Source organism: Hyla sarda, chromosome 4 (assembly GCF_029499605.1).
Source record: "Hyla sarda isolate aHylSar1 chromosome 4, aHylSar1.hap1, whole genome shotgun sequence".
NCBI classification, from domain to species: Eukaryota; Metazoa; Chordata; class Amphibia; order Anura; family Hylidae; genus Hyla; species Hyla sarda.
The window spans coordinates 20,480,859-20,504,536 of record NC_079192.1 but is presented as its reverse complement, the minus strand read 5'-3'; the positions used below and the strand labels follow the sequence as shown (position 1 = coordinate 20,504,536).

The window sequence follows — 23,678 nt, the reverse complement described above, 5'->3', positions numbered from 1 at the left end:
AAAAGCTGTCCATCGAAATGTCTTTCTAGTATATGAAATCAAGGGTCCTGAATAAATGTGAGAGCTCACAGTGCCACTTGACCTTGATGCGCAACGGTAGCGCGTCTGACTCCAGATCAGAAGTTTGCGTATTCATATCACGTCAGGGTCAGGAGTCCTTTTCCTCCTTGCTTAAGCACAGAAACATTGCTCTTAACCTGCTAATTTTAACCAGTCCTCAGTCCTTCTTCAAGAAGGGTATCACTGGCCTTCATGTAATTTTTTTACGAACATAAGCTTTCCTAAGTTTCCTACCTCTGTCTTAGTCTTCTTTCTGAAATGTTTCTCAAGAGCAAGACAGGACTATCTGATAGGCAGTTGCCGATAGCCTCAGTTTAGGGTGAGAAATGAAAGAAGGCTTAAAAGGTCACTTTTAGAGGTTGGTTGTTTCTTGGAAATGTTTTTATCGGCAACTGCCTATTTGATAGTCCTGTCTTGCTCTTGAGAAATATTTCAGAAAGAAGACTAAGACAGGGGGCAGGAAACTTAGGAAAGCTTATGTTCGTAAAAAACTTGACATGAAGGACAGCAAGAAGATGGACTGAGAACTGGTTAAAATTAGCAGGTTAAGAGCAATGCTTCTGTGCTTAAGCAAGGAGGATAAGGACTCCTCACCCCAACGTGATTTGAACATGCAACCTTCTGATCTGGAGTCAGACGTGCTACCGTTGCGCCAAGGGGTCAACGGGCACTGTGAGCTCCCACATTGATTCAGGACCCTTGATTTCATATCCTAGAAAGACGTTTCCATGGACAGCTTTTTTCCATGGACAGCTTTTTGTTCCAATAAAAACATTTCCAAAAAACAACCAACCTCTAAAAGTTAAATTTTTTGCCTTCTTTCATTTCTCCCCCTAAACTGAGGCTATCGGCAACTGCCTATCTGATAGTCTTGTCTTGCTCTTGACCTTCTTAGCCTTCTTTCATTTCTCCCCCTAAACTGAGGCTATCGGCAACTGCCTATCTGATAGTCCTGTCTTGCTCTTGCGAAACATTTCAGAAAGAAGACTAAGACAGAGGAAGGAAACTTAGGAAAGCCTTGTTGAAGAAGGACTGAGAACTGGTTAAAATTAGCAGGTTAAGAGCAATGTTTCTGTGCTTAAGCAAGAAGGGAAAGGACTGTGATTCCCTTCTTGAAGAAGGACTGAGAACTGGTTAAAATTAGCAGGTTAAAGGGGTACTCCAGTGAAAACCTTTTGTTCTTTAAAATCAACTGGTGGCAGAAAGTTAAACTTATTTGTAAATTACTTCTATAAAAAAAATCTTAATCCTTCCAGTACTTATTAGCTGCTGAATGCTACAGAGGAAATTCCTTTCTTTTTGGAACACTGATGACATCAGGAACACAGTGCTTTCTGCTGACATCTCTGTCCATTTTAGCTACCATGCATAGCATATATTTGCTAAAGGCAGCATAGTGGCTCAGTGGTTAGCCATGGTGGCTCAGTGGTTAGCACTGCTGCCTTGCAGTGCTAGGGACTTGGGTTCAAATCCCACTAAGGACAACAATAAATTAGTATTATTATTATTATTAACACATGGACTCCATGGAAATAAAGATGGATTTTAAAAAGATGATCTACAGAAAAAGAAGCCATTAAGTCGTTGCACCGAGAGAACCCACACTTATCCTACCTCAGTTTCCTGAAGGTTTAAGCTGAAAAACTCTGTAGATATCCCCTATCCATGGAGCGAATAGGCCGAAACCACATGCTGAAAGGAGCCCGCTGAGATTGGACAGGGGAAACAAACGTTTGTACGGGAGATGCCCACGGCCAGAGCCTTATCCAATGGATTCCTGACATTAGTTTGCAGCAGAGCATAACGTAGACGGTCCCTACTGCCTAGATTTGGTGGGTGGAAATTGCTGCTGTCTTCATTTAAGCAGGCTACCGTGATGGTAAGCACCATACCCATTCCTTATTAGTATAGTGGAGAGTATCCCCGCCTGACATGCGGGAGACTGGGGTTCGATTCACTGACGAATCCAAAGTCTTATGTCTCCAGAGACTCCATGGAAATAAAGATGGAATTTTAAAAACTCCTTTTTCTCCCTACTGCCTAGATATGGTGGGTGGAAATTGCTGCTGTCTTCATTTAAGCAGGTTACCGTGATGGCAAGCACCATACCCATTCCTCAGAAAAAGAAGCCATTAAGTCGTTGCACTGGGAGAACCCACACTTATCTGACCTCAGTTTCCTGAAGGTTTAAGCTGAAAAACTCTATAGATGGAGGTAAAATCCTAGAGGGAGCGTAAGGAACCATAAAGGTAGAACTAATCCAAAGTCTTAAGTCTCCAGAGACTCCATGGAAATAAAGATGGAATTTTAAAAAGAGTCTCAAACTCCTTTTTCTGCTTACTGCCTAGACTTAAGACTTTGGATTCGTTTTTCCTGAGTTTTCTTTGGTGCACTAAGAAAAACAGGTGCCTCCCCATTGGGGAATCGAACCCCGTTCTCCCGCGTGACAGGCAGGAATACTCACCACTATACTAACAAGGAATGGGTACGGTGCTTGCCATCACGGTAACCTGCTTAAATGAAGACAGCAGCAATTTCCACCCACCAGATCTAGGCAGTAGGGAGAAAAAGGTGTTTGAGACTCTTTTTAAAATTCCATCTTTATTTCCATGGAGTCTCTGGAGACTTAAGACTTTGGATTCCTTCTGCCTTTAAGGTTCCTTACGTTCCCTCTAGGATTTTACCTCTTTTTTCCTTAGTTTTCTAACTCATGACTTTGGGCAAACGGGTCCCTGGTGACAAAATCAGTCACTGACCGTCTACGTTATGCTCTGCTGCATACTAATGTCAGGAATCCATTGGATAAGGCTCTGGCCATGGGCATCTCCCGTACGGACGTTTGTTTCCCCTGACCAATCTCAGCGGGCTCCTTTCGGCATGTGGTTTCGGCCTATTCGCTCCATGGATTGGGGATATCTATAGAGTTTTTCAGCTTAAACCTTCAGGAAACTGAGGTAGGATAAGTGTGGGTTCTCTCGGTGCAACGACTTAATGGCTTCTTTTTCTGTAGATCTCTTTTTAAAATGCCATCTTTATTTCCATGGAGTCTCTGGAGACTGAAGACTTTGGATTAAGGACGCAGGGCGTATGGATACGCCCTGCATTCCGAGTCCTTAAGGACGCGGGGCGTATCCATACACCCGTGGGAATTCCGGTCCCCACCGCTAGCCGGTTGGGGACCGGAGCCGGATGCCTGCTGAAATCATTCAGCAGGCACCCTGGCACATCGCCCAGGGGGGTCCTGAGACCCCCCCATGTCGGCGATCGGAGAAAATCGCATGTCAATTCAGACATGCCATTTTCTCCAATTCCGGGCTGATCGGGTCTCTGGTGACCCGATCACCCGGAAAATAGGGCTGATCGGAGTTGTCAGCAACAACCCTGTTCGGGGAGGCACCTGTTTTTCTTAGTGCACCAAAGAAAACTCAGGAAAAAGGAATCAAAAGTCTTAAGTCTCCAGAGTCTCCAGAGACTCCATTGAAATAAAGATGGAATTTTAAAAAGAGATCTACAGAAAAAGAAGCCATTAAGTCGTTGCACCTAGAGAACCCACACTTATCCTACCTCAGTTTCCTGAAGGTTTAAGCTGAAAAACTCTATAGATATCCCCAATCCATGGAGCGAATAGGCCGAAACCACATGCCGAAAGGAGCCCGCTGAGATTGGCCAGGGGAAACAAACATCTGTACGGGAGACGCCCACGGCCAGAGCCTTATCCAATGGATTCCTGACATTAGTTTGCAGCAGAGCATAACGTAGACGGTCAGCAACTGATTTTGTCACCTGGGACCCGTTTGCCCAAAGTCATGAGTTAGAAAACTAAGGAAAAAGGAGGTAAAATCCTAGAGGGAGCGTAAGGAAGCTTAAAGGTGAAACGATTCCAAAGTCTTCAGTCTCCAGAGATTCCATGGAAATAAAGATGGAATTTTAAAAAGAGATCTACAGAAAAAAAAGCCATTAAGTCGTTGCACCTAGAGAACCCACACTTATCCTACCTCAGTTTCCTGAAGGTTTAAGCTGAAAAACTCTATAGATATCCCCAATCCATGGAGCGAATAGGCCGAAACCACATGCCGAAAGGAGCCCGCTGAGATTGGCCAGGGGAAACAAACGTCCGTACGGGAGACGCCCACGGCCAGAGCCTTATCCAATGGATTCCTGACATTAGTTTGCAGCAGAGCATAACGTAGACGGTCAGCGACTGATTTTGTCACCAGGGACCCGTTTGCCCAAAGTCATGAGTTAGAAAACTAAGGAAAAAAGAGGTAAAATCCTAGAGTGAACGTAAGGAACCTTAAAGGTAGAAGGAATCCAAAGTCTTAAGTCTCCAGAGACTCCATGGAAATAAAGATGGAATTTTAAAAAGAGTCTCAAACTCCTTTTTCTCCCTACTGCCTAGATCTGGTGGGTGGAAATTGCTGCTGTCTTCATTTAAGCAAGTTACCGTGATGGCAAGCACCATACCCATTCCTCGTTAGTATAGTGGTGAGTATCCCTGCCTGTCATGCGGGAGACCAGGGTTCGATTCCCCGACAGGGAGGCACCTGTTTTTCTTAGTGCACCAAAGAAAACTCAGGAAAAACGAATCCAAAGTCTTAGAGGGACATTTACCATTGTTTGACTATGTAGTCTGTTTTTTACTCTGTTTTTTTCGACTTACTTTTTGCTTACGTGCGACAAATTTACTAAATTGTCGCACGGTTTTAGTAATTTGTCGCACATAGGCAAAAGCGGGAAATTTACTTCAGGTAGTAGAATGAATAGTCAATTCGTAGTTCCTGCTGTCTGAAGAGGTCTGGCTGCTAGCTTTCTCACAGGAACTTTGGTTTTTGACTTGTTGTCAGGCTTTTCCCACCAATCAGAGTCATTACACTAGATTTTCAAAGTGATGGCTCAAACAAGTGGCAAACGGAGGTCCAAAAACAAGAACGTTGGGCAACCTTCAGCTGCCGAGGTAATGTTAGAAAGCATGTCTGGCGCCACTGCAAGTCAGGATATGGATGCTGGCTCTTCCTTTCAAGCTTCCTCCGAGGTTTCTGATGGGGAATGTTCAGTTGCTGCCGTAATGCAGCATGTGCGCGCAGTTAAAAAGAAGAACTAAACGGATCCTGAGATGGAGGTTTTGGTTGATGAGGTAGGTAGGGTTATCAGGTTTTGAAGCTAAGGTTTTTGTCTGCATTGCTTATCTAAAAGAAACTATGGTACCTTGCAGAACCCACCTTGCTTCTATTGTTCTTCCGCTCTTCCCCCCCCTTGCTTGCATTCACCCCCCACTTTCATTACCCCCTGCTTCTTCCATTCTCCACATCCTGCCCCTCTTTCCATTTTTCCCCATACTTCCACTACCCCCCGGCACCCATTAAACACTTCTGCTCCTTCTATTCACCCCATCCTGCCCCTCCTTTATTCACCCCCTGCGCTTCCATTCACCCCACTGCGCTTCCATTAAACCCATTCTACCATTAACCTCTCATGCTCCTTTCAATTACCCCATCATGCCCTTCATCCCATTATCCCCTGCTTCCTCCCCCCCCTTCTCCTGCATTTCACCCCATCCTGCCCCTCTTTCCATTCTCTCCCACCGTGCCTCCCTTTCCCCCCTGCTTCCATTACACACACACTTCCCTTTCCATTAACCCCTCCTGCTTCGATTACCCCCATCCTGTCCCTCTTTCATTCCTCTCCCCCCCCCCTCTGCTTAAATTTTCCCCCAGTTCCTGTAATTTCCTCTATTCCTTTACAACTATTTAGCGCTATTAGCGCTGTGTGAGGGGGACCTCCGCTCTGTCAAAGTGCAGCCGTCCCACTCACACGCCTGGCCCCTGTGCAGCTGAACTGGTTGCACAGGTGGTCTTTCCGCCCTTGTATATAACATTGATAGATATGCGTTTGATCCATAGATAGTTTGATCTGAGATAGATAGCTAGATAGATAGATAGATTTTAACTAGACGGCTAGGTAGAATTGAGATAGATAAACAGATATGAGAACCATGGATAGATAGGAAATAGTTAGATATGAGATAGATATCTAGCTAGATGACAGATTTTTATGAGATACAGAGAGAGAGAGATAGAGAGATATGCGATAGATGTCACGATGCCGGCTGGCAGGTAGTGGATCCTCTGTGCCAGAGAGGGATTGGCGTGGACCGTGCTAGTGGATCGGTTCTAAGTCACTACTGGTTTTCACCAGAGCCCGCCGCAAAGCGGGATGGTCTTGCTGCGGCGGTAGTGACCAGGTCGTATCCACTAGCAACGGCTCAACCTCTCTGGCTGCTGAAGATAGGCGCGGTACAAGGGAGTAGACAGAAGCAAGGTCGGACGTAGCAGAAGGTCGGGGGCAGGCGGCAAGGTTCGTAGTCAGGGTGGATAGCAGAAGTACTGGTACACAGGCTTTAGACACACAAAACGCTTTCACTAGGCACAAGGGCAACAAGATCCGGCAAGGGAGTGCAAGGGAGGAGACCAGATATAGCCAGGGAGCAGGTGGAAGCCAATTAGCTAATTGGGCCAGGCACCAATCATTGGTGCACTGGCCCTTTAAGTCTCAGGGAGCTGGCGCGCGCGCGCCCTAGAGAGCAGAGCCGCGCGCGCCAGCACATGACAGCAGGGGACGGGAACGGGTAAGTGACCTGGGATGCGATTCGCGAGCGGGCGCGTCCCGCTGTGCGAATCGTATCCCCAACGGCCATGACAGAGCAGCGCTCCCGGTCAGCGGGACTGACCGGGGAGCTGCAGGGAGAAAGACGCCGTGAGCGCTCCGGGGAGGAGCGGGGACCCGGAGCGCTAGGCGTAACAGTACCCCCCCCTTAGGTCTCCCCTTTTTTTTGTCCGGTGACTGCCTCCCCTGGGATGAGGACACCGGGAAGGAATGGATGGTCTCCTCAATGGCAGGCAGTACAGCAGGAGTAGGAATGGGGAGGGAGGGCAGAGGGTGAAGCTTGGCACGGGGCAGGAAGACACAAGGACGGGAGCCATGAGGGGACACAGAGGCTTGCCTGATGGGACTGGGAGGGGGGGAGAGGCATTTCCTGTGGCAGGCAGAGTCCTTAATGACCTTAGGGGGACCGGATACAGGAGGAACCACAGGGTCACGGCAGGGAGTACTGGGAACCGGTTGAAGGCAGTCCTTGGAACAAGAGGGACCCCAACTCTTGATCTCCCCAGTGGACCAATCCAGGGTTGGGGAATGGTGTTGAAGCCAGGGAAGTCCAAGGAGAATTTCGGAAGTGCAATTGGGGAGGACCAAGAATTCAATTTTCTCGTGATGAGGTCCGATGCACATTAGGAGGGGCACCGTGCGGTAACGCACGGTGCAATCCAACCTGGCTCCGTTGACCGCGGAAATGTGGAGTGGCTTGAACAGACGGGTCACCGGAATGCGGAATTTATTCACCAAGGATTCCCGAATAAAATTCCCAGAGGCACCAGAGTCCAGGCAGGCCACGGCTGAGAGGGAAGAGCTGGCTGAAGTAGAAACCCGTACAGGCACCGTGAGACGTGGAGAAGCCGACTTAGCATCAAGAGACGCCACACCTACGAGAGCTGGGTGTGAGCGTGCGTTTCCCAGACGTGGAGGACGGACAGGACAATCCACCAAAAAATGTTCGGTACTGGCACAGTACAGACAAAGATTCTCTTCCTTACGACGATTCCTCTCTTCCAGGGTCAGGCGAGACCGATCCACTTGCATGGCCTCCTCGGCGGGAGGCCTAGGCGCAGATTGCAATGGAGACTGTGGGAGAGGTGTCCAGAGATCTAAGTCTTTTTCCTGGCGGAGCTCTTGATGCCTCTCAGAAAAACGCATGTCAATGCGAGTGGCTAGATGAATGAGTTCATGCAGGTTAGCAGGAGTCTCTCGTGCGGCCAGAACATCTTTAATGTTGCTGGATAGGCCTTTTTTAAAGGTCGCGCAGAGAGCCTCATTATTCCAGGATAGTTCAGAAGCAAGAGTACGGAATTGTATGGCGTACTCGCCAACGGAGGAATTACCCTGGACCAGGTTCAGCAGGGCAGTCTCAGCAGAAGAGGCTCGGGCAGGTTCCTCAAAGACACTTCGAATTTCCGAGAAGAAGGAGTGTACAGAGGCAGTGACGGGGTCATTGCGGTCCCAGAGCGGTGTGGCCCATGACAGGGCTTTTCCAGACAGAAGGCTGACTACGAAAGCCACCTTAGACCTTTCAGTAGGAAACTGGTCCGACATCATCTCCAAGTGCAGGGAACATTGCGAAAGAAAGCCACGGCAAAACTTAGAGTCCCCATTAAATTTGTCCGGCAAGGACAAGCGGAGGCTAGGAGTGGCCACTCGCTGCGGAAGGGGTGCAGGAGCTGGCGGAGGAGATGGTTGTTGCTGCTGTAGCTGTGACTGAACTTGCTGTAGTTGTGACTGGAGTTGCTGTGTCATGGTGGTCAAGTACGACAGCTGGTGATCTTGTTGAGCGATCTGACGGGCTTGCTGGGCGACCAGCGTAGGGAGGTCAGCGACAACTGGCAGAGGAACTTCAGCGGGATCCATGGCCGGATCTACTGTCACGATGCCGGCTGGCAGGTAGTGGATCCTCTGTGCCAGAGAGGGATTGGCGTGGACCGTGCTAGTGGATCGGTTCTAAGTCACTACTGGTTTTCACCAGAGCCCGCCGCAAAGCGGGATGGTCTTGCTGCGGCGGTAGTGACCAGGTCGTATCCACTAGCAACGGCTCAACCTCTCTGGCTGCTGAAGATAGGCGCGGTACAAGGGAGTAGACAGAAGCAAGGTCGGACGTAGCAGAAGGTCGGGGGCAGGCGGCAAGGTTCGTAGTCAGGGTGGATAGCAGAAGTACTGGTACACAGGCTTTAGACACACAAAACGCTTTCACTAGGCACAAGGGCAACAAGATCCGGCAAGGGAGTGCAAGGGAGGAGACCAGATATAGCCAGGGAGCAGGTGGAAGCCAATTAGCTAATTGGGCCAGGCACCAATCATTGGTGCACTGGCCCTTTAAGTCTCAGGGAGCTGGCGCGCGCGCGCCCTAGAGAGCGGAGCCGCGCGCGCCAGCACATGACAGCAGGGGACGGGAACGGGTAAGTGACCTGGGATGCGATTCGCGAGCGGGCGCGTCCCGCTGTGCGAATCGTATCCCCAACGGCCATGACAGAGCAGCGCTCCCGGTCAGCGGGACTGACCGGGGAGCTGCAGGGAGAAAGACGCCGTGAGCGCTCCGGGGAGGAGCGGGGACCCGGAGCGCTAGGCGTAACAATAGATAGATAGCTAGAGAGATAGCTAGATTGTTAGATCGATTTGAGACTCATTGATATGCGATAGGCAGATAGCTAGATAGACAGATCGATAGCTAGGACATGGATCAGTGTTTACAAACCACGGTGGCTCCACCAGTTGCAAAGCCACAACTCAGAGCATGTCGGGACTGTTGTTTTGCAAAGGCTGGAGGCACCATGGTAGGGCGCTGCTGATCTAGGCCCAGTCTACCTATCTATCTCAGTGTTTATCAGCCAGTGTGTCTCCAGCTGGTGCAAAAGTACATAAACCGGCCGTGCAAGGACTGTCTTTTTGAAACAGCTGTAGGCACCATTGTAGGGAAACACTTATCTATGCCCAGTCTACTTATCTCTCTATATATCTTAGTGTTTTCAAACCATTGTGTCTCCAGCTGGTACAAAACTACAACTACCATCCTGCCTGGATAGCCTTAGGCAGTCCTGGCATGAGTCGAAATCTTGCAACATGTTCACACAGAATAAACCCACAACCCACGGCCCTCAAATCACCAGGGGCTGGGGGTGCAGAGTTAGCTCAGAGAGGGGCCGCATGATGCCGGGGATGGAGTGGAGCTGAGGTTGTTGCTTCGTATGCAAATGTCGCCAAGATAAAGCACGGCCAGATGCAGGGACAGGGCCAAGGGCTTGGAGCAGACTGCTGTGCCTGTGCGGGACACACCTACTCACATCCTCCCCTATACTTGTATAGGGAAACTTTCACTAACGGGGGGCCTCACTCTCCAAGCCTGTGTACTCCATCAGTCCCTGGGTGGCCCCAGCCCAACCTGCAGCTAAAGCTACAGTACATTGTTCAAAGATCTCTCCATCTAGCCTACTGCCGGTGTGATCCCAGAATGGCGGGGACCTTGTGCAGTTCCACCGGCTGCACACATGGTCTGGATGCCCCTGGTTCATTGCATTTAAAATGTGACTAAGTTTGGAACTTTAAGCAACAACACCTGGTAAACCTTTAGACACTTATTGGTCTTCTGCTGCTGTAGCTGTATTCTTCATGGTAAACTTCAATTTCCCCTAGTTGGAATGCTGTATGTGCGATTTGGCATCAACACAGAGGCTTACTGTATGACAAAACATTTGTGTTTGTGAAAATGGGTTTGCCACAAACACGTGCCTTATGTTGATGTGACAACACAAAACACACCATGCGCCAATACTCTGTTCAAGGTAGTGGTTTATATTTGCCCTCCATTTTGTGGTTGATGGCTGACGAACACTTAGTTCTGGCTTTGGTTTTTAATTGAAAATAGAGGTGCCCTTAAGCTTGACTAACAGATTTTCCACCCATTATCATATTTGTAAACTACTTACTTTGCAAGGTCCTTCCTAGGAAAATAAATTAAGAATGGATCCCTATGGGAAATGTCTTTGGAGGGGAGGGGGCTTGAAATATGGCTGTGATTGTTGGCTCAAGGTTGTGTCATTGTACTTTTATTTTACTTGGTTTTGGTAATGCAGCATGCCCTTTCTGCTTCCTTTCACAGATTATTGCAAATTACCGAACACTCTTCCCGTCCAAAAATGACAAATGCCCAATGGTCGTTAGATCAGCGGCGTGGACTAATATAATGATGAAAGTAAATTCTGTAGGAGTGGCCAGGAGAACCGTCCCCGAGTTAAAGAAAAAATGGTCAGACATCAAGAAAAAAGTAAAAGCCAAGATGGCTGCCATTTCAAGATATGCCCGCCAGACAGGAGGTGGTCCATCTTGTCCAGAGAAATTATCTCAGCTAGAGGAAAAAGTAGGCTCCACTTGTCGAAGAGAGCAAGTTGAAGGATTTGGCTTGGCGGATGCCTGCATGCAGGCTCTAACCACAAGTGAGTTTAGGGTTTTCGTGTTTTATTAAAAGTTGAATAGTACTATTATAAGCTGACATTCCGCCCAGACCTTTTATCTCCCCATTTAAAATTATAATTGCAAATTTGCCCATAGCAACCAACCAGCTTGATTAATTGGGAATGCAAAAGAACACTTCAATATGCAAGAAGTTTTCCCAAAGGTTAATATGGTCAACAAGGCAATTTGACTTAATACGCTGTACCCAATTTTCTGAAATAGGGAATACCTGTTTTAGCCAAAAAAATATTGGTAATCAAAAGTCTAGCAAAATATTTTAAGCCAATCGGATTAAAGCAACCAATACGCTAGATAAAATGCATTTGGGTAACATATTGTCAATTTCATTCATCACAGGGGAAAACATAATGTCTGAAAGAAATGAGGAGATTAGTCCGGAAGAACCTGCTGTTGAAGCAATTGATCAGCCACATTGTCATGGAGATGATCCTGCTACGGAGAACACATCCGGCCCTGTCAATCCTCCTAGACCAAATGAGGAACTTTTTTTACCTGCAGATCTGGGACTTTCCGAATCCCAAACAACATATATTAATGAGTACACAAATCAGCATTTGCAATATATGCAGCGTGTTGATTCAAGATTTGATACTCTAGAAAAAGGTTTAAACAACTTAGCTGAGGCATTTTTACGAGGATCAAACTCCATTTCCCAAGGGTTAAACACTATTGCTAGTCTGCTGGAAAGCCAAACTGGTGGTGTTACCCAAATTGCTCACTCTCCAACAACAACTATACCACAGTCTGTGGACAACCCACCCCCTGGTGACCAAGTCCACCATGATATTCAGGGATCACCATCTTCACTTAGCACGGAACATAGCTTAGGCTCAGCCATTACCTTAAAGTCAAATGTGGCTGAGAGTGTTTCTTCATCAGAGTCAGTATTATTGGATGAGGAGAGTTCAAGTGCTCAAGCACTTGACTTGTCTCTTTCAAATCCTTCTCTTTCAAATTGGATCGGGAACCAAACCACAAAGGTGTGTGCCGGGGATCAAATGAGTTCTGGGGCCCATTTTTTGCTAACGTGCAAAAAAGAACTTTCGAGCCCCGAAAATAGGCAGTCTACGTCGGCGACAATGACGCCCACTATCGGTACCCGCAAAACCCTGGGCACATCCTGGAAAGTTAATCCAGACTTTAGAAAATAAAGACCAGTATCCCTAAGGCAAACATTTCAACCAAGGCAGTTTCATATTTAACATACTCGTTGGTTGTTGGAAATCATTTAAAATAATTATTTTCAGAAGGTAACATTACTCATTACCCATTTTATATGGTGTGTTTTTAAGGTTAGTGGGTTAACCTGCATCATTACATTGCTGGACAATTTTTCAGTTAACAGTCATATATATGGCATGTTGAAAGCACACATTACCTTGGTCAAACCTTTCTTAGTCAAATTAGTAACGGCGATGTTGTGTTGTTGTTGTATTGAAATAAATATGATTATAAGCATCTACGCCTAGTCATTTGCAATCAAATATTTATTTAATTGTTAACCATTTAAAAAAACATGAATGCCAAATCTGTGGAACAGGTTTAAACTATAATTAATTTTAATGAATTTGGGTTAAAGGCCCATCTAACCCCAACCTTTAAACACTAGCCTGCCTGTTGTAAATGTGGTATCTAAATCTGTTTAAATTCAACAACGTACAAACAGCTTGGCAGAATGAAGCCTATCGGCTAAAAAAATTGTAAGAAATGTCATTTCGTTTCAAGTTTCCAGCCTGACTACTCTCATGACCCATCACAGGCGGGCAGTCGATGGGTTCGCGAAGATCCGCAGCAATCTCTATTGGTATGTGATGTTGTAGTGCAATATTATGCAACACGGCACAGGCCAAGATAATTTTTCCAACTAGAACTGGTTTATATAGCATAGCACCACCTGTTACATCTAGGCAGCGAAAACGTGACTTGAGCTGTCCAAAAACTCTTTCCACTTGGCTCCGTGTTCTTCGGTGCGCTTGATTATAGCGTTGCTGGGCGTCTGTTCGTGGCGAAAGATAGGGGTAAGTAGCCATGGAGTAAGGCGATACCCGTTATCACCTGTTCAAAAGAAAGGTACAATGTCAAAGTCGCCTAGTCCAACTCTCTAAAGAACCACTTTTTCCCAAAAACGAACAGGTGTCACGGGTTGGCCATTTAAGACGTTACTTTTAGTTGCCGGAAAAATAACAAGCAACAAAAAATGTGGTCATACAATTGTCAAACCCACAGGGGGGGAATACAAAAATGCGACCCAGGAACAAGTTGATTGTAATTTGTCAGTGCTACCCAATGAGTCACCAGTCAGTGTAACCAAGGCATGAGGTCAAGACGGTACATTGGACAAGACATTCGCTTAGAGGTAAAAAGAACCTTGGAATGGTTAGTCCTGCAAAACTGGTCACATTACAAGTGACTCATTGAGAGGCCATTCCTCTGGCAAGTAAAAGATAACATGGCTGAGTCTTAGCTACCGCTACATGCAGTATCCTTTTCCAAACACATTACCACCTATGTTGAAAATGTGCACAACATTCATGTTGCAAGGTCCAAAGATTGCAAGAATGCAGCAGTTGCTTGTGCCCTTTGCAAACAATGAGTGTGCACACTTTGCCACTGTGGGTTTGCCCAGACTTATGTCCATTAGTCATAGTTTAAATTCCCAAATTATCAACTTACCTAATAATAAATCATCACCAAAATAACCACTTTGAAATAGTTGGCCAATTCCACTTCCGCTTAACACGAATGAGTCATGGGTTCCTCCAGGATATCTGGGGACAATGTCTAAAATTTCACCGGAGGGGCCACATATTAGTTGAACATTTAAAGAGTGGAACTTCTTCCGGTTTCTGTAGCTTTGTTCCTCTGCTGCGGGTGGGATGATTGCGATATGCGTACAATCTATTAATCCGATTGTTAAAGGCATACCATATTTTTGGAAAAACTTTTGCTTCACTTCCTCCCTTTCTGAGATGCTGTATGGGAAGCTAATGTAATTGGTGCTGATGTTCACAATAGCATTAACAACCTGACGAAGACAGCGGCTGAATGTGGGTTGCGTGAAACCTATTTTGGAGGCTACACAGTACTGGAAAGAACCACTAGCTAAGTAATGAAGTACTGCTAGGAGTTTAGACATTCCACAAATAGCGTGACTTCTTCTTGTCTGTCTGTCAATGTGTAGTTTGATTTCTTCATAAAGCATTCTAATGGAATCTTTTGATAGTCTAAAATGTTGAAGGACTTCCTCATCTGTAAATGAATTCAGGTTAAGCCTAATTTTGAACCGCCTTGGCCTTCGGGTTTGACGGGGAGTAATTGAAGGATTGGCCGAGTTGGGAATGTTGTGTGCCCGCATTATCACCAAGGAGAATGGTAATGCCATTTTTATTATCTTTTCCTATGGACAAACAATGATCACATTAGTTCTTAGATTTTTTAATAAAGTACACTTCATATCATAATTATTTCACTTTGGGCAGTATTCTCTCTTTGCTTGCTTTTAAACACGTTGGGGAAGACAACTGCAATATTAGCCTTACCAATTTGTCCCCTTCTGACCATTGCAATCATTTTCTATGACAGCTGTTGGTAAATAGGGATGGTCTTGTTTTGCACTGGCAAGGAGACACCTTAGCAACTAAGCAAAATTTGAATAATCCAAAGCAAGGTGGGGTTTGGGTTTTCAAAGTATGGCACATCACCATACCTGTTTTTTTTATTTAATTTGAGAGGCCTTGTTGGTTTTGTCAAGTTTTTAGGAAGGTTAAAAGGAGACCTACGGTGTGTAAAAATGTAGCAACGATCTAAAGGAATAGTGGATACTTTGCAGATTACATGGGGTCCAACTGCTGGGGCAAGCCGCAATCTCCCATACGGGGCCGCGGCTCTCACCATAGAGAGAGCGTGTCAACCCCCGCCTGAAGCGGAGGCAGTCAAGCGCCCTCCATACGCTGCTATTGTAGAGCAGAAACGCTGCCTTCCGCAGATTACTGCTCCCCCAGAGCGTCGTATGGAGAGAGCGTTTTGGCAGCGGCTTGGTGCATTTGTCGACATGCCCTCTCTAAGCAGTGAGGCCCATTGTGGGAGATCAGGGGGGGCCCCAGCGGTCGGACCACCCGCGATCAAAATTTGAGCCTCTATCCTTAGGAGAGAGGAATAAGTAGTTGCTAATAATTTTTTTTTTTTATAACTTTAAGTTTGGGTTTCCAATTGTGGGTGTAAACCATGTAAATGTTAGCTTATGCCCTTCTGCATGGTTTGCAAGCAAGTTTGGACATTAACGTTAACCTTAGTGGCAGGTGGAATTGTGGGGTGGGGGTGTTACGTGTCAAATTGGGGCCACAACAATCTGTAGCCTATGGCAACGTGATTTTTTAACGGACTCTATGTTAAACAGAGTTCTCCGGGGCCACCACTTTGCATCCATTTCTGCTGTATGGAGGTTTTCCAAACTAATTGAAAGAGCAGGGTATTTGCGAAATACCAATGTTTGAGGCACCAATTAGTTTATGTTAAAGGGGCGACCAGAGGCCACTGTTCCATATGTTTGCGTCATATGCATGCAAGAGATACGGTTCATGTGTGCTCAAAGGTGTGGTAGAGTGGTTTGGCGTAAACCACACTCCTCCTCCCACCCCACACTCCCCCCACTGGGTTCTTTATTTATTCATTCATCATTTGTCTTATTAAGAAATGTATGTTCCCTCAAATATTTGTTAAAAATACAGGTAACATTCTCTATGTAAATTTATGGGGGTAGCGTTTTCTAATTCGGCATAAATTTTAAACACGTTCCCCGTCTCCTCATTGTTGGGTGCCTTTGAAGTGTGCATTTTAAAGTCCCCAAGGGGTACCTTCCAAATTTGGTAAATGTTGCCTTTCCTAAGTTTATCAAAACTCAGATTTTTGCCATTATGTTATCATGCAAAATGTTAAATCAATGTGTATTTACATTCTACACAACCTGCCTCTGTGTTGCAATGGGCTGCCTTTTGTATTTCCCGGTTCCCCTCTGCCTGCTTTGGTGTATGTGTCAAGCCTCCCTCATGGATTTCCGTGCGACATGATGCACTTGTTTGCGCCGCGACAGTCGCAAGAGCGTGCGAAAAGGCGCAACATAGGAACCAATCACTGTAACAAATACACAGCGACCAATCACACACGCGGATCTTGCAAAGGGTGAGGAAAGCACAGTCCAGCCTGCGCGCCCAAGAGCAGTGAGGAGCAGCAGAAAGAAGAACAGATCACTAAGGTAAATTCCATTCCATTTCAAACCCGGAAAGTAAGGCAGTAAGTAATAAATCAAAAAGTCAAGGAGAAAAGGCAATCACCTTCCGTAGCGACATTACTTAACTGTTCGGGCACATACAAGGCCCTAACTTTGCAACCAAGGACGGGGTGTTAGTCAGGCAAACTACGCAACATGCTTCAGGCTTTAAAGGGGTACTCCAGTGCCCCAGCTATCCCCTAATTCTAGCCCTATAGCTCGGTGTGTGGTCGTGATGTTATGGCCACGCCACCTCAATGCAAGTCTATGGGAGAGGGAGTACGCCCCCTCCCATAGGCTTGCATTGAGGGTGCGTGTCCGCACTTAATGGGCTTTTTTTACCAAATTTTACGGTACACGGGTGCAACAGAGTACCCCTTAAACCAGGGGTGGGCACATATTTTTTCCATGGGGCCACATTCGAAACCAAAAAATTGTGAAGGACCGGGTTGTTTTCCCCAAGATAAGGTAGCATAGTTTCCCCCAGATTAGGAGCATAGTTGTCCCCCAGATTAGGCAGCATAGTTGTCCCCCAGATTAGGAGCATAGTTGTCCCCCAGATTAGGAAGCATCGTTGTCCCCCAGATTAGGCAGCATCGTTGTCCCCCAGATTAGGCAGCATCGTTGTCCCCCAGATTAGGCAGCATAGTTGTCCCCCAGATTAGGCAGCATAGTTGTACCCCTCATTAGGCAGCAGTTGTGCCCCAGATTAGGCAGCAGTTGTCCCCCTAATTAGGCAGCATAGTTGTCCCCCAGATTAGGAGCATAGTTGTCCCCCAGATTAAGAGCATAGTTGTCCCCAAGATTAGCCAGCATAGTTGTCCGCCAGGTTTAGAGCATAGTTGTCCCACAGATTAGGAGCATAGTTGTCCCCCAGATTAGGAGCATAGTTGTCCCCCAGATTTAGAGCATAGTTGTCCCACAGATTAGGAGCATAGTTGTCCCCCAGAATAGGCAGCATAGTTGTCCCCCAGATTTAGAGCATAGTTGTCCCCCAGATTAGCCAGCATAGTTGTCCCCCAGAATAGGCAGCATAGTTGTCCCCCAGATTAGCCAGCATAGTTGTCCCCCAGATTAGCCAGCATAGTTGTCCCCAAGATTAGGACCATAATTGTCCCCCAGAATAGGCAGCATAGTTGACCCCCAGATTAAGAGCATAGTTGTCCCCCAGAATAGGCAGCATAGTTGCCCCCCAAATTAGGCAGCATAGTTGTCCCCCAGATTAAGCAACAAAGTTGGCCCCCATATTAGGCAGCTCAACACCCCGCCCCTCCCCCCCCAACATACACACACACACTGACACAGACAACACATACAGAAACAGGTACTGTATGGGAAGCTACACAGACACATATATACACAGACACATATATACACAGACAACACACAGACAACACAGACACATATATACACAGACACATATATACACAGAGACGTATATACACAGACACATATATACACAGACACATATATACACAGACACATATATACACAGACACATATATACACAGACAAAACACAGACAACACAGACACATATATACACAGACAACACAGACACATATATATATATACACAGACACATAAATACACAGACAACACACAGACACATATATACACAGACAACACAGACACTTTGATACACAGACAACACACAGACACATAAATACACAGACACATATATACACAGACACATATATACACAGACAACACACAGACACATATGCACACAGACAACACACAGACACATATATACACAGACACATATATACACAGACAACACACAGACACATATATACACAGACAACACCGAAACACTCATCTGGCCGGAGTTTAGAGCAGAGGAGAGGGGGTGGATGGAGACCGGATACACGGCCTCTCCTCTGCATTCAGAGGTTCGAAGACTGCACGGCAGAGAGAAGGCGGGGGAGGAGAGAGAGTGCACGCCCCCTCCCTATTCCTGTAATCGCACGGGAGCTCAGTGCACAGGCTGGTGCAGACAGTCAGCGCGGGCAGGTCAGAGCCAATCAAAGGGCAGTGATTAACTTTGCAAACTCAATTTCACTTAGGTGGCAAGTAGAAGAGTGAACATTGCCGGCCTAGTTTTCCAAAAATACAACACCAAACAAGAAAACCAAAGCTGTCATGTCAAACTCGGATCACGAAGCAGGTAAAGTACAATCCTGAAATCATGTTACAGTACCCCTCTTTGAACTTCATGCTAACAAGAGTATAAGGAAACCCAGATACGCAAATGGGAGCTGTTAAGATGTAGTGTCTTAGTATGTATCCCCTAAACTAGTCTTTCAACTGACAAGGCAACACAAAACTTAGATTTGTGTACTACATAATGCCAACACCTAAGTCCATTCATCTTACAATAGGGAAAGGGACAGACCACATGACTGGTAGTGGGTAACAGGGACCATTTTGAGTCCTAGCCTTTATTTCACTTTTAAAGAGTATTGGACCAGAAACTGTGATTACTTGAATTTTTCCTCTAATGGTCTTTGAAAATTTAAAAACTACTTTAATAAGGTCATGCCTGTCACAAAAAGCTTAGAGGGATATTCCACAAAACTTTAGTAAAGGCAAAGTTAAGAAAAAGACCCTTGCAACCAATCAGCTCTCCTCCTTTAAAGGGGTGCTCCGGTGTTAAATATTGATTTTGTAATCAACTTGGCCCCTAAAAAATAAAAAATTTTAAAGGTTCTTTGGGGCTAAGAAATTTACCCTTAAAGTGCTTTTTGCCTGCTGGATACTCAAGAAGAAATTATGTACATTTTAAATATGTGATTGGCGTTGTCCTCATTGCTCTCTACTTACATCTGGTGCCCGTATAAGGAACGGTCAACAACAGCATGGGTTTGGGATGGGATCTTCTTCCACCCTGGACGGTTCCTTATATGACCATCAGGTGTCAGCAGAGAGCAATATTGACAACCCTAATCTGTGCAGAAAAATTTTGGATGGGAACACAGCTGCTAAAAAGTACTGGAAGGGATACATTTTTGTAACTAGAAGTAATTTACAAATCTTGTTACCTTTCTTGGACCCATGGATTTCAAATCCCCTGAAACCAAGGATTCGCAGGGGAGTACCCTGATTTTTCCAAGGGCCAGTGAGCATTGGAAAAGGTGGCTGATTGTTTGCTGAGGGCAACTGGGCAATTTGTCTTCGCCACACGTTTTGATAAATCACCCTCATTATTTTCCACCATAAAATGTCAAGGATGCTAAAAAAAAGGGATTCACAGCCGGCCAGTGAGTTCGGCTCCCTGGGTTCCCAAAACTCAAAACCTACCATCATATTTCCCAAAGCGGGCAAAAGGGACAGTCTTAATTGCTGTCAAAATGTGCGCCATGTAACCTATCAATGTTATAAAGGCACTTGCCAGATTAAGGGCAAAGCTAACCCGCAGTGCATACGCCCCTTAACTGCTCACAAGGAAAAACCTGAAGGCATTGCAAAGTGCCCGCCCCTATGTCAACAGGAAGAGGAGGTTAGCCCAGTACTGTGTTTGGCCAACCCAAGCTAGAAGGAAAAGTTTAGTAGCAAATAAGGGACTTTAGATAGCATCCAGCCCCTCTACAACATGAGAGGTCTGGCGACATCTTCACCTAATTTAGTCCTGAAAATAAGTCAAATTTATCCCACCAAAAAAAAGAGTCCCATGGTTAGGAACAATGCTCAGGGGAGCGCATCATGCTTCAGTTGTCGGACTGTTGCTCTCCGTCCATGTCCCAAATGTCGATTTTAGAAATTATGGCAGGATGAAGGCACATTGACAGATGCCAATAAAGGGTATTAGAAAGTGTTTTTGGATTAAAATGTTACACTATCTTTGGATTAGGAACAGCACGCAGCCAATACGTGTTCCTCCCCAGATTATAACGTTAGAAGACTGTATCATGTAGCCAAGGGTTGTAGATTTCTCTGTTGCAAAACTGGATATTTGCGTCGGGATTGATGTCTTCCCAAAGTAATGCTTTGGCAGAGTCAACTCCTTTGGCAACTATGTTTAAAGCACAAATAATGTAATGGCCCAAAAAATGTAATTCAAGCTAGCCATTCCTTTTATGTTCAGCAAGTTTTTGCCGGACCAAAGTTGTGTTTTCAGTATGTTACACTTTGCTGACCTTCCCTAAAAAAATAACATTTGTTAATCAGCCCCACCCAAGGGAAATTGGGCAAGGTTAAGACTAATGTACACCAACTTTTTTTCAGAAAGCTCCACCAAAAGTTTAGAAAAGCAACCCAGGAAAAGAGCACCACCTTTTACACGTGCCGAGCTGATCTTCATAGTGGACTACATGGAGAAATGAGAGTATGGTGTTGGAGAGCGAGGAACCATAAACAGTAACAAAGGCAGCATTTTGCAGGACTTAAGACAGGAATTAGAGGAAAAGTTTGGAGTTGACCGCTTGGAAAGGCAGATCCAAAAAAGGTATTCAGACTTGAGGACAAGAGAAAAGGATACGTACGATGGTATACTACGAAAAATTGCAAAGGGTAAGTGAAGATCCAACCATACTGTTGAAAGTTCTAAATCAGGCAAAAAACACAACTAACAACAGGATTAATTCAACAGGAAAAGCCAAAGAACAAATTGCACCCAACACTTCATCTGCACCAATGATGACGGCCGCCGAAAATGTACCCCTTGGGAACACCGGAAACGAGGTAAGTTTGTAAATCAATTGGCCAAATTTGTAAAGTTTGTTGTGCATTGGTGGCTTCAAAAAGAATATCACCTATTGATATTGATAAAATGGAATACCCCAACCATTGGTAATCATATTTAAGTGATATCCTATACACCACACGTTTCTTATTAACTTGATGTATCCCAAAATGTGCACCATCCCAAAAATGGGTTTTCCAATCTCCAAACAATCACAGCTCTTCTTTTGCTTTTCCTCTGCTGGTAAGCAGAATTGTGATTGGTTTCTTGCAGCCATTTACTCTATTTTTCCCTCGCACAGTTTAAACAATCTACGTTTCGGTCAGCTTAAAATTTTAAAATTGGCCAGAATTGAGCCATAAGGTATCTAAGGTTCACACTGTTGTGAGACACGTTTGTCAGTATACGATTCCCGTATACGGGTGGGGGAAGGGGGGGCATGCCTTAATCGCGGCCCCCCCACAGAGCTACATACGTGATTCGGATTTAAGACAAATCTATGTGCCAAGCAGAGGGACCTGCAGCCTCTTGATGGCTTGTTTTTCTACCATATACGTTTTCATCATCGTAGGCCACAACGTGGCCAATCTTTGTTATACAAAAGGTGCGACAACAGCTATAGGGTCACAAACGCAGACGCCTGGAAGCTGCGGTGAATTCCGTTTGGCACATAGCCAAGCATTCAATATGGTTACTGTATATGGCTAACTTTGGTCGCCGTTATTAAGGTCGCCCCCCACTCCCCCCAACCGATTATGTACTACGTATACAGGCCAAACATGGTCACCGGAGTGTGAACAACCCCTTACCAAGGTGTTAGTACAGTGTTTTTGCTGCCATTGATGTTTTTCAAAAGCTATCGTAGCGTAATGTCAATTCTTTTTGACAATTTGGGCAGTCAAGTGTGGCAAAAAACAAGGTAATGGTTAGATAACAATTTGAACATGAACCAAGACAAAACCAGTATTAAGAAAGATTAAAAATCTAAAAAAATACATTGTACTAATTATCAGGACCTAATTATCTTTTCTCTTTTTTTTTTTTTACCTTTATTTATGGCTCCAAAACACACACAGATGCAAATTTCCGGTGGGGATGAGTTTATTACATTAACCTTGGAAACTATACCAACAGACCCAATAACAGAAACCAGCCAACCAGCGAATTTTGGTCTTAACTTTGAAGAAAAACTTCTGGCTATGGAAGGACGTCTGAAAGAACATTTGCAGCAAAATCTGGCTATTATTAGTCAAAAAATGGATGATATGTGCAGCAATTTAGAACAACGCATTATGCAGCTGGAGCAAGCTGTGGTGGATTTAACTAAGAAATCCATCCTGATTGATAATTAGAGTACTCCAAATAACCTCCTGCAAGGGCTAACCTCTGGAGGTTAAATATATGATAGTATACTTTTGATACAATATACACCCAAGGAAAAGATTCTGAGAAAATAATGCAAAAGGTATATTTTTATTACACAATTACAAGATTTATAATACACATAACAAGGCAGTATGTCACAGATGACAAACCCAAAAAGATACATGACACAAGGTAGACAGTGATATGTAGTACTAGAGTAGATACAGGTTAATGCACATGTACACAAGCAATGACTAAAGTGCTTCCGGATAACATATTAGTCAATAAAGTGCAATAATCCCATAAAGTCCTGTGAAAAGTAAGTAGAATAAATCGTACCACGGGCATGACACCCCTACCTATGTTTAGCTCCGTCGAGCTTCCTTGGATTTTTAGACCAAGAATAGATGGTGTTTTGGGTTACACTTTATGGAGCCATCTAAAAGGAATCCACAAAAGATTGAGAATTGCCAGGACTGTGAATAAGTTATGCAGTGGAGCCTTGCAACCAATCAACTATTCTTTTTTATTTTAAACATGTTTAAGCAAAAAATGAAAAGGAAATAGCTGATTGGTTGCCAAGGGAAACTAGGGACAAGGTACACTGTCAAAGGTAACTGACAAAGACCTCGACGCTTAAACGAGTTTTGCCTAAGCAAATGTTTTTTGGACTGCAGAGGCCAGGCTGTAAATCTGCACAAAATAAACTTTCACTAACCTGCCTAAAATCAACCGTTGTTCTGATGTCACCATCCCGTGCTCCAGGCCCGGTCTCTTCCTCTTCCTGCGGGTCGGTGCATTCATACTGCGCTCTGCCTCAGAGCGGCCGCGGCGGGACATTGAGGCGGCCACTGATAGGCTGAGTGCAGAATGAAGTCAGCGACCTGCATCAAGAGGAAGAGACCAGGACCGTAGCACGTGACGGCGAGACCGTAACAAAGGGGGATTTTATGCAGGTCGTTGAATTTTTCTTAGTTAAAAATGTACTGCCCGGCCACAGTGGGCCCCAAAACATTTGCCTGGATAAACTTCTTGAAGATGGGAAACATATGTCAACCCCAATTGTGTTTGAATCCAAAATGTAACAAATTTAGACTTGTTCAGAGTTTGTGTTATTAAACCAAAAAATAGTTTTACTGATGTAAATGTTTTTTAAAAAAGAAGGATGTTA

The 23,678-nt window shown here is 45.2% G+C and overlaps 2 protein-coding genes and 1 long non-coding RNA gene across 3 annotated transcripts; 2 read left to right on the top strand and 1 right to left on the bottom strand.

Moving 5' to 3' along the window:
* The first annotated feature begins 10,825 nt into the window (after positions 1-10,825).
* On the top strand, positions 10,826-12,645 carry LOC130366752 (uncharacterized). Its single transcript, XM_056569080.1, has 2 exons — positions 10,826-11,153; positions 11,530-12,645. Exons 1-2 carry the CDS (start codon positions 10,871-10,873, stop codon positions 12,342-12,344), a joined length of 1,098 nt encoding a protein of 365 aa, XP_056425055.1. The 5' UTR covers positions 10,826-10,870; the 3' UTR covers positions 12,345-12,645.
* Positions 12,646-13,096: 451 nt separating this feature from the next.
* Positions 13,097-14,548, bottom strand: LOC130367319 (putative nuclease HARBI1). Its single transcript, XM_056569727.1, has 2 exons — positions 13,867-14,548; positions 13,097-13,248 (listed from the first exon to the last, which is right to left on the bottom strand). Exons 1-2 carry the CDS (start codon positions 14,546-14,548, stop codon positions 13,097-13,099), a joined length of 834 nt encoding a protein of 277 aa, XP_056425702.1.
* Positions 14,549-16,238: 1,690 nt separating this feature from the next.
* Positions 16,239-23,215, top strand: LOC130366753 (uncharacterized). Its single transcript, XR_008891914.1, has 5 exons — positions 16,239-16,444; positions 18,528-18,628; positions 20,686-20,970; positions 21,050-21,141; positions 22,219-23,215. It is a non-coding gene; the product is annotated as an uncharacterized LOC130366753 (long non-coding RNA).
* Positions 23,216-23,678: the final 463 nt, after the last annotated feature.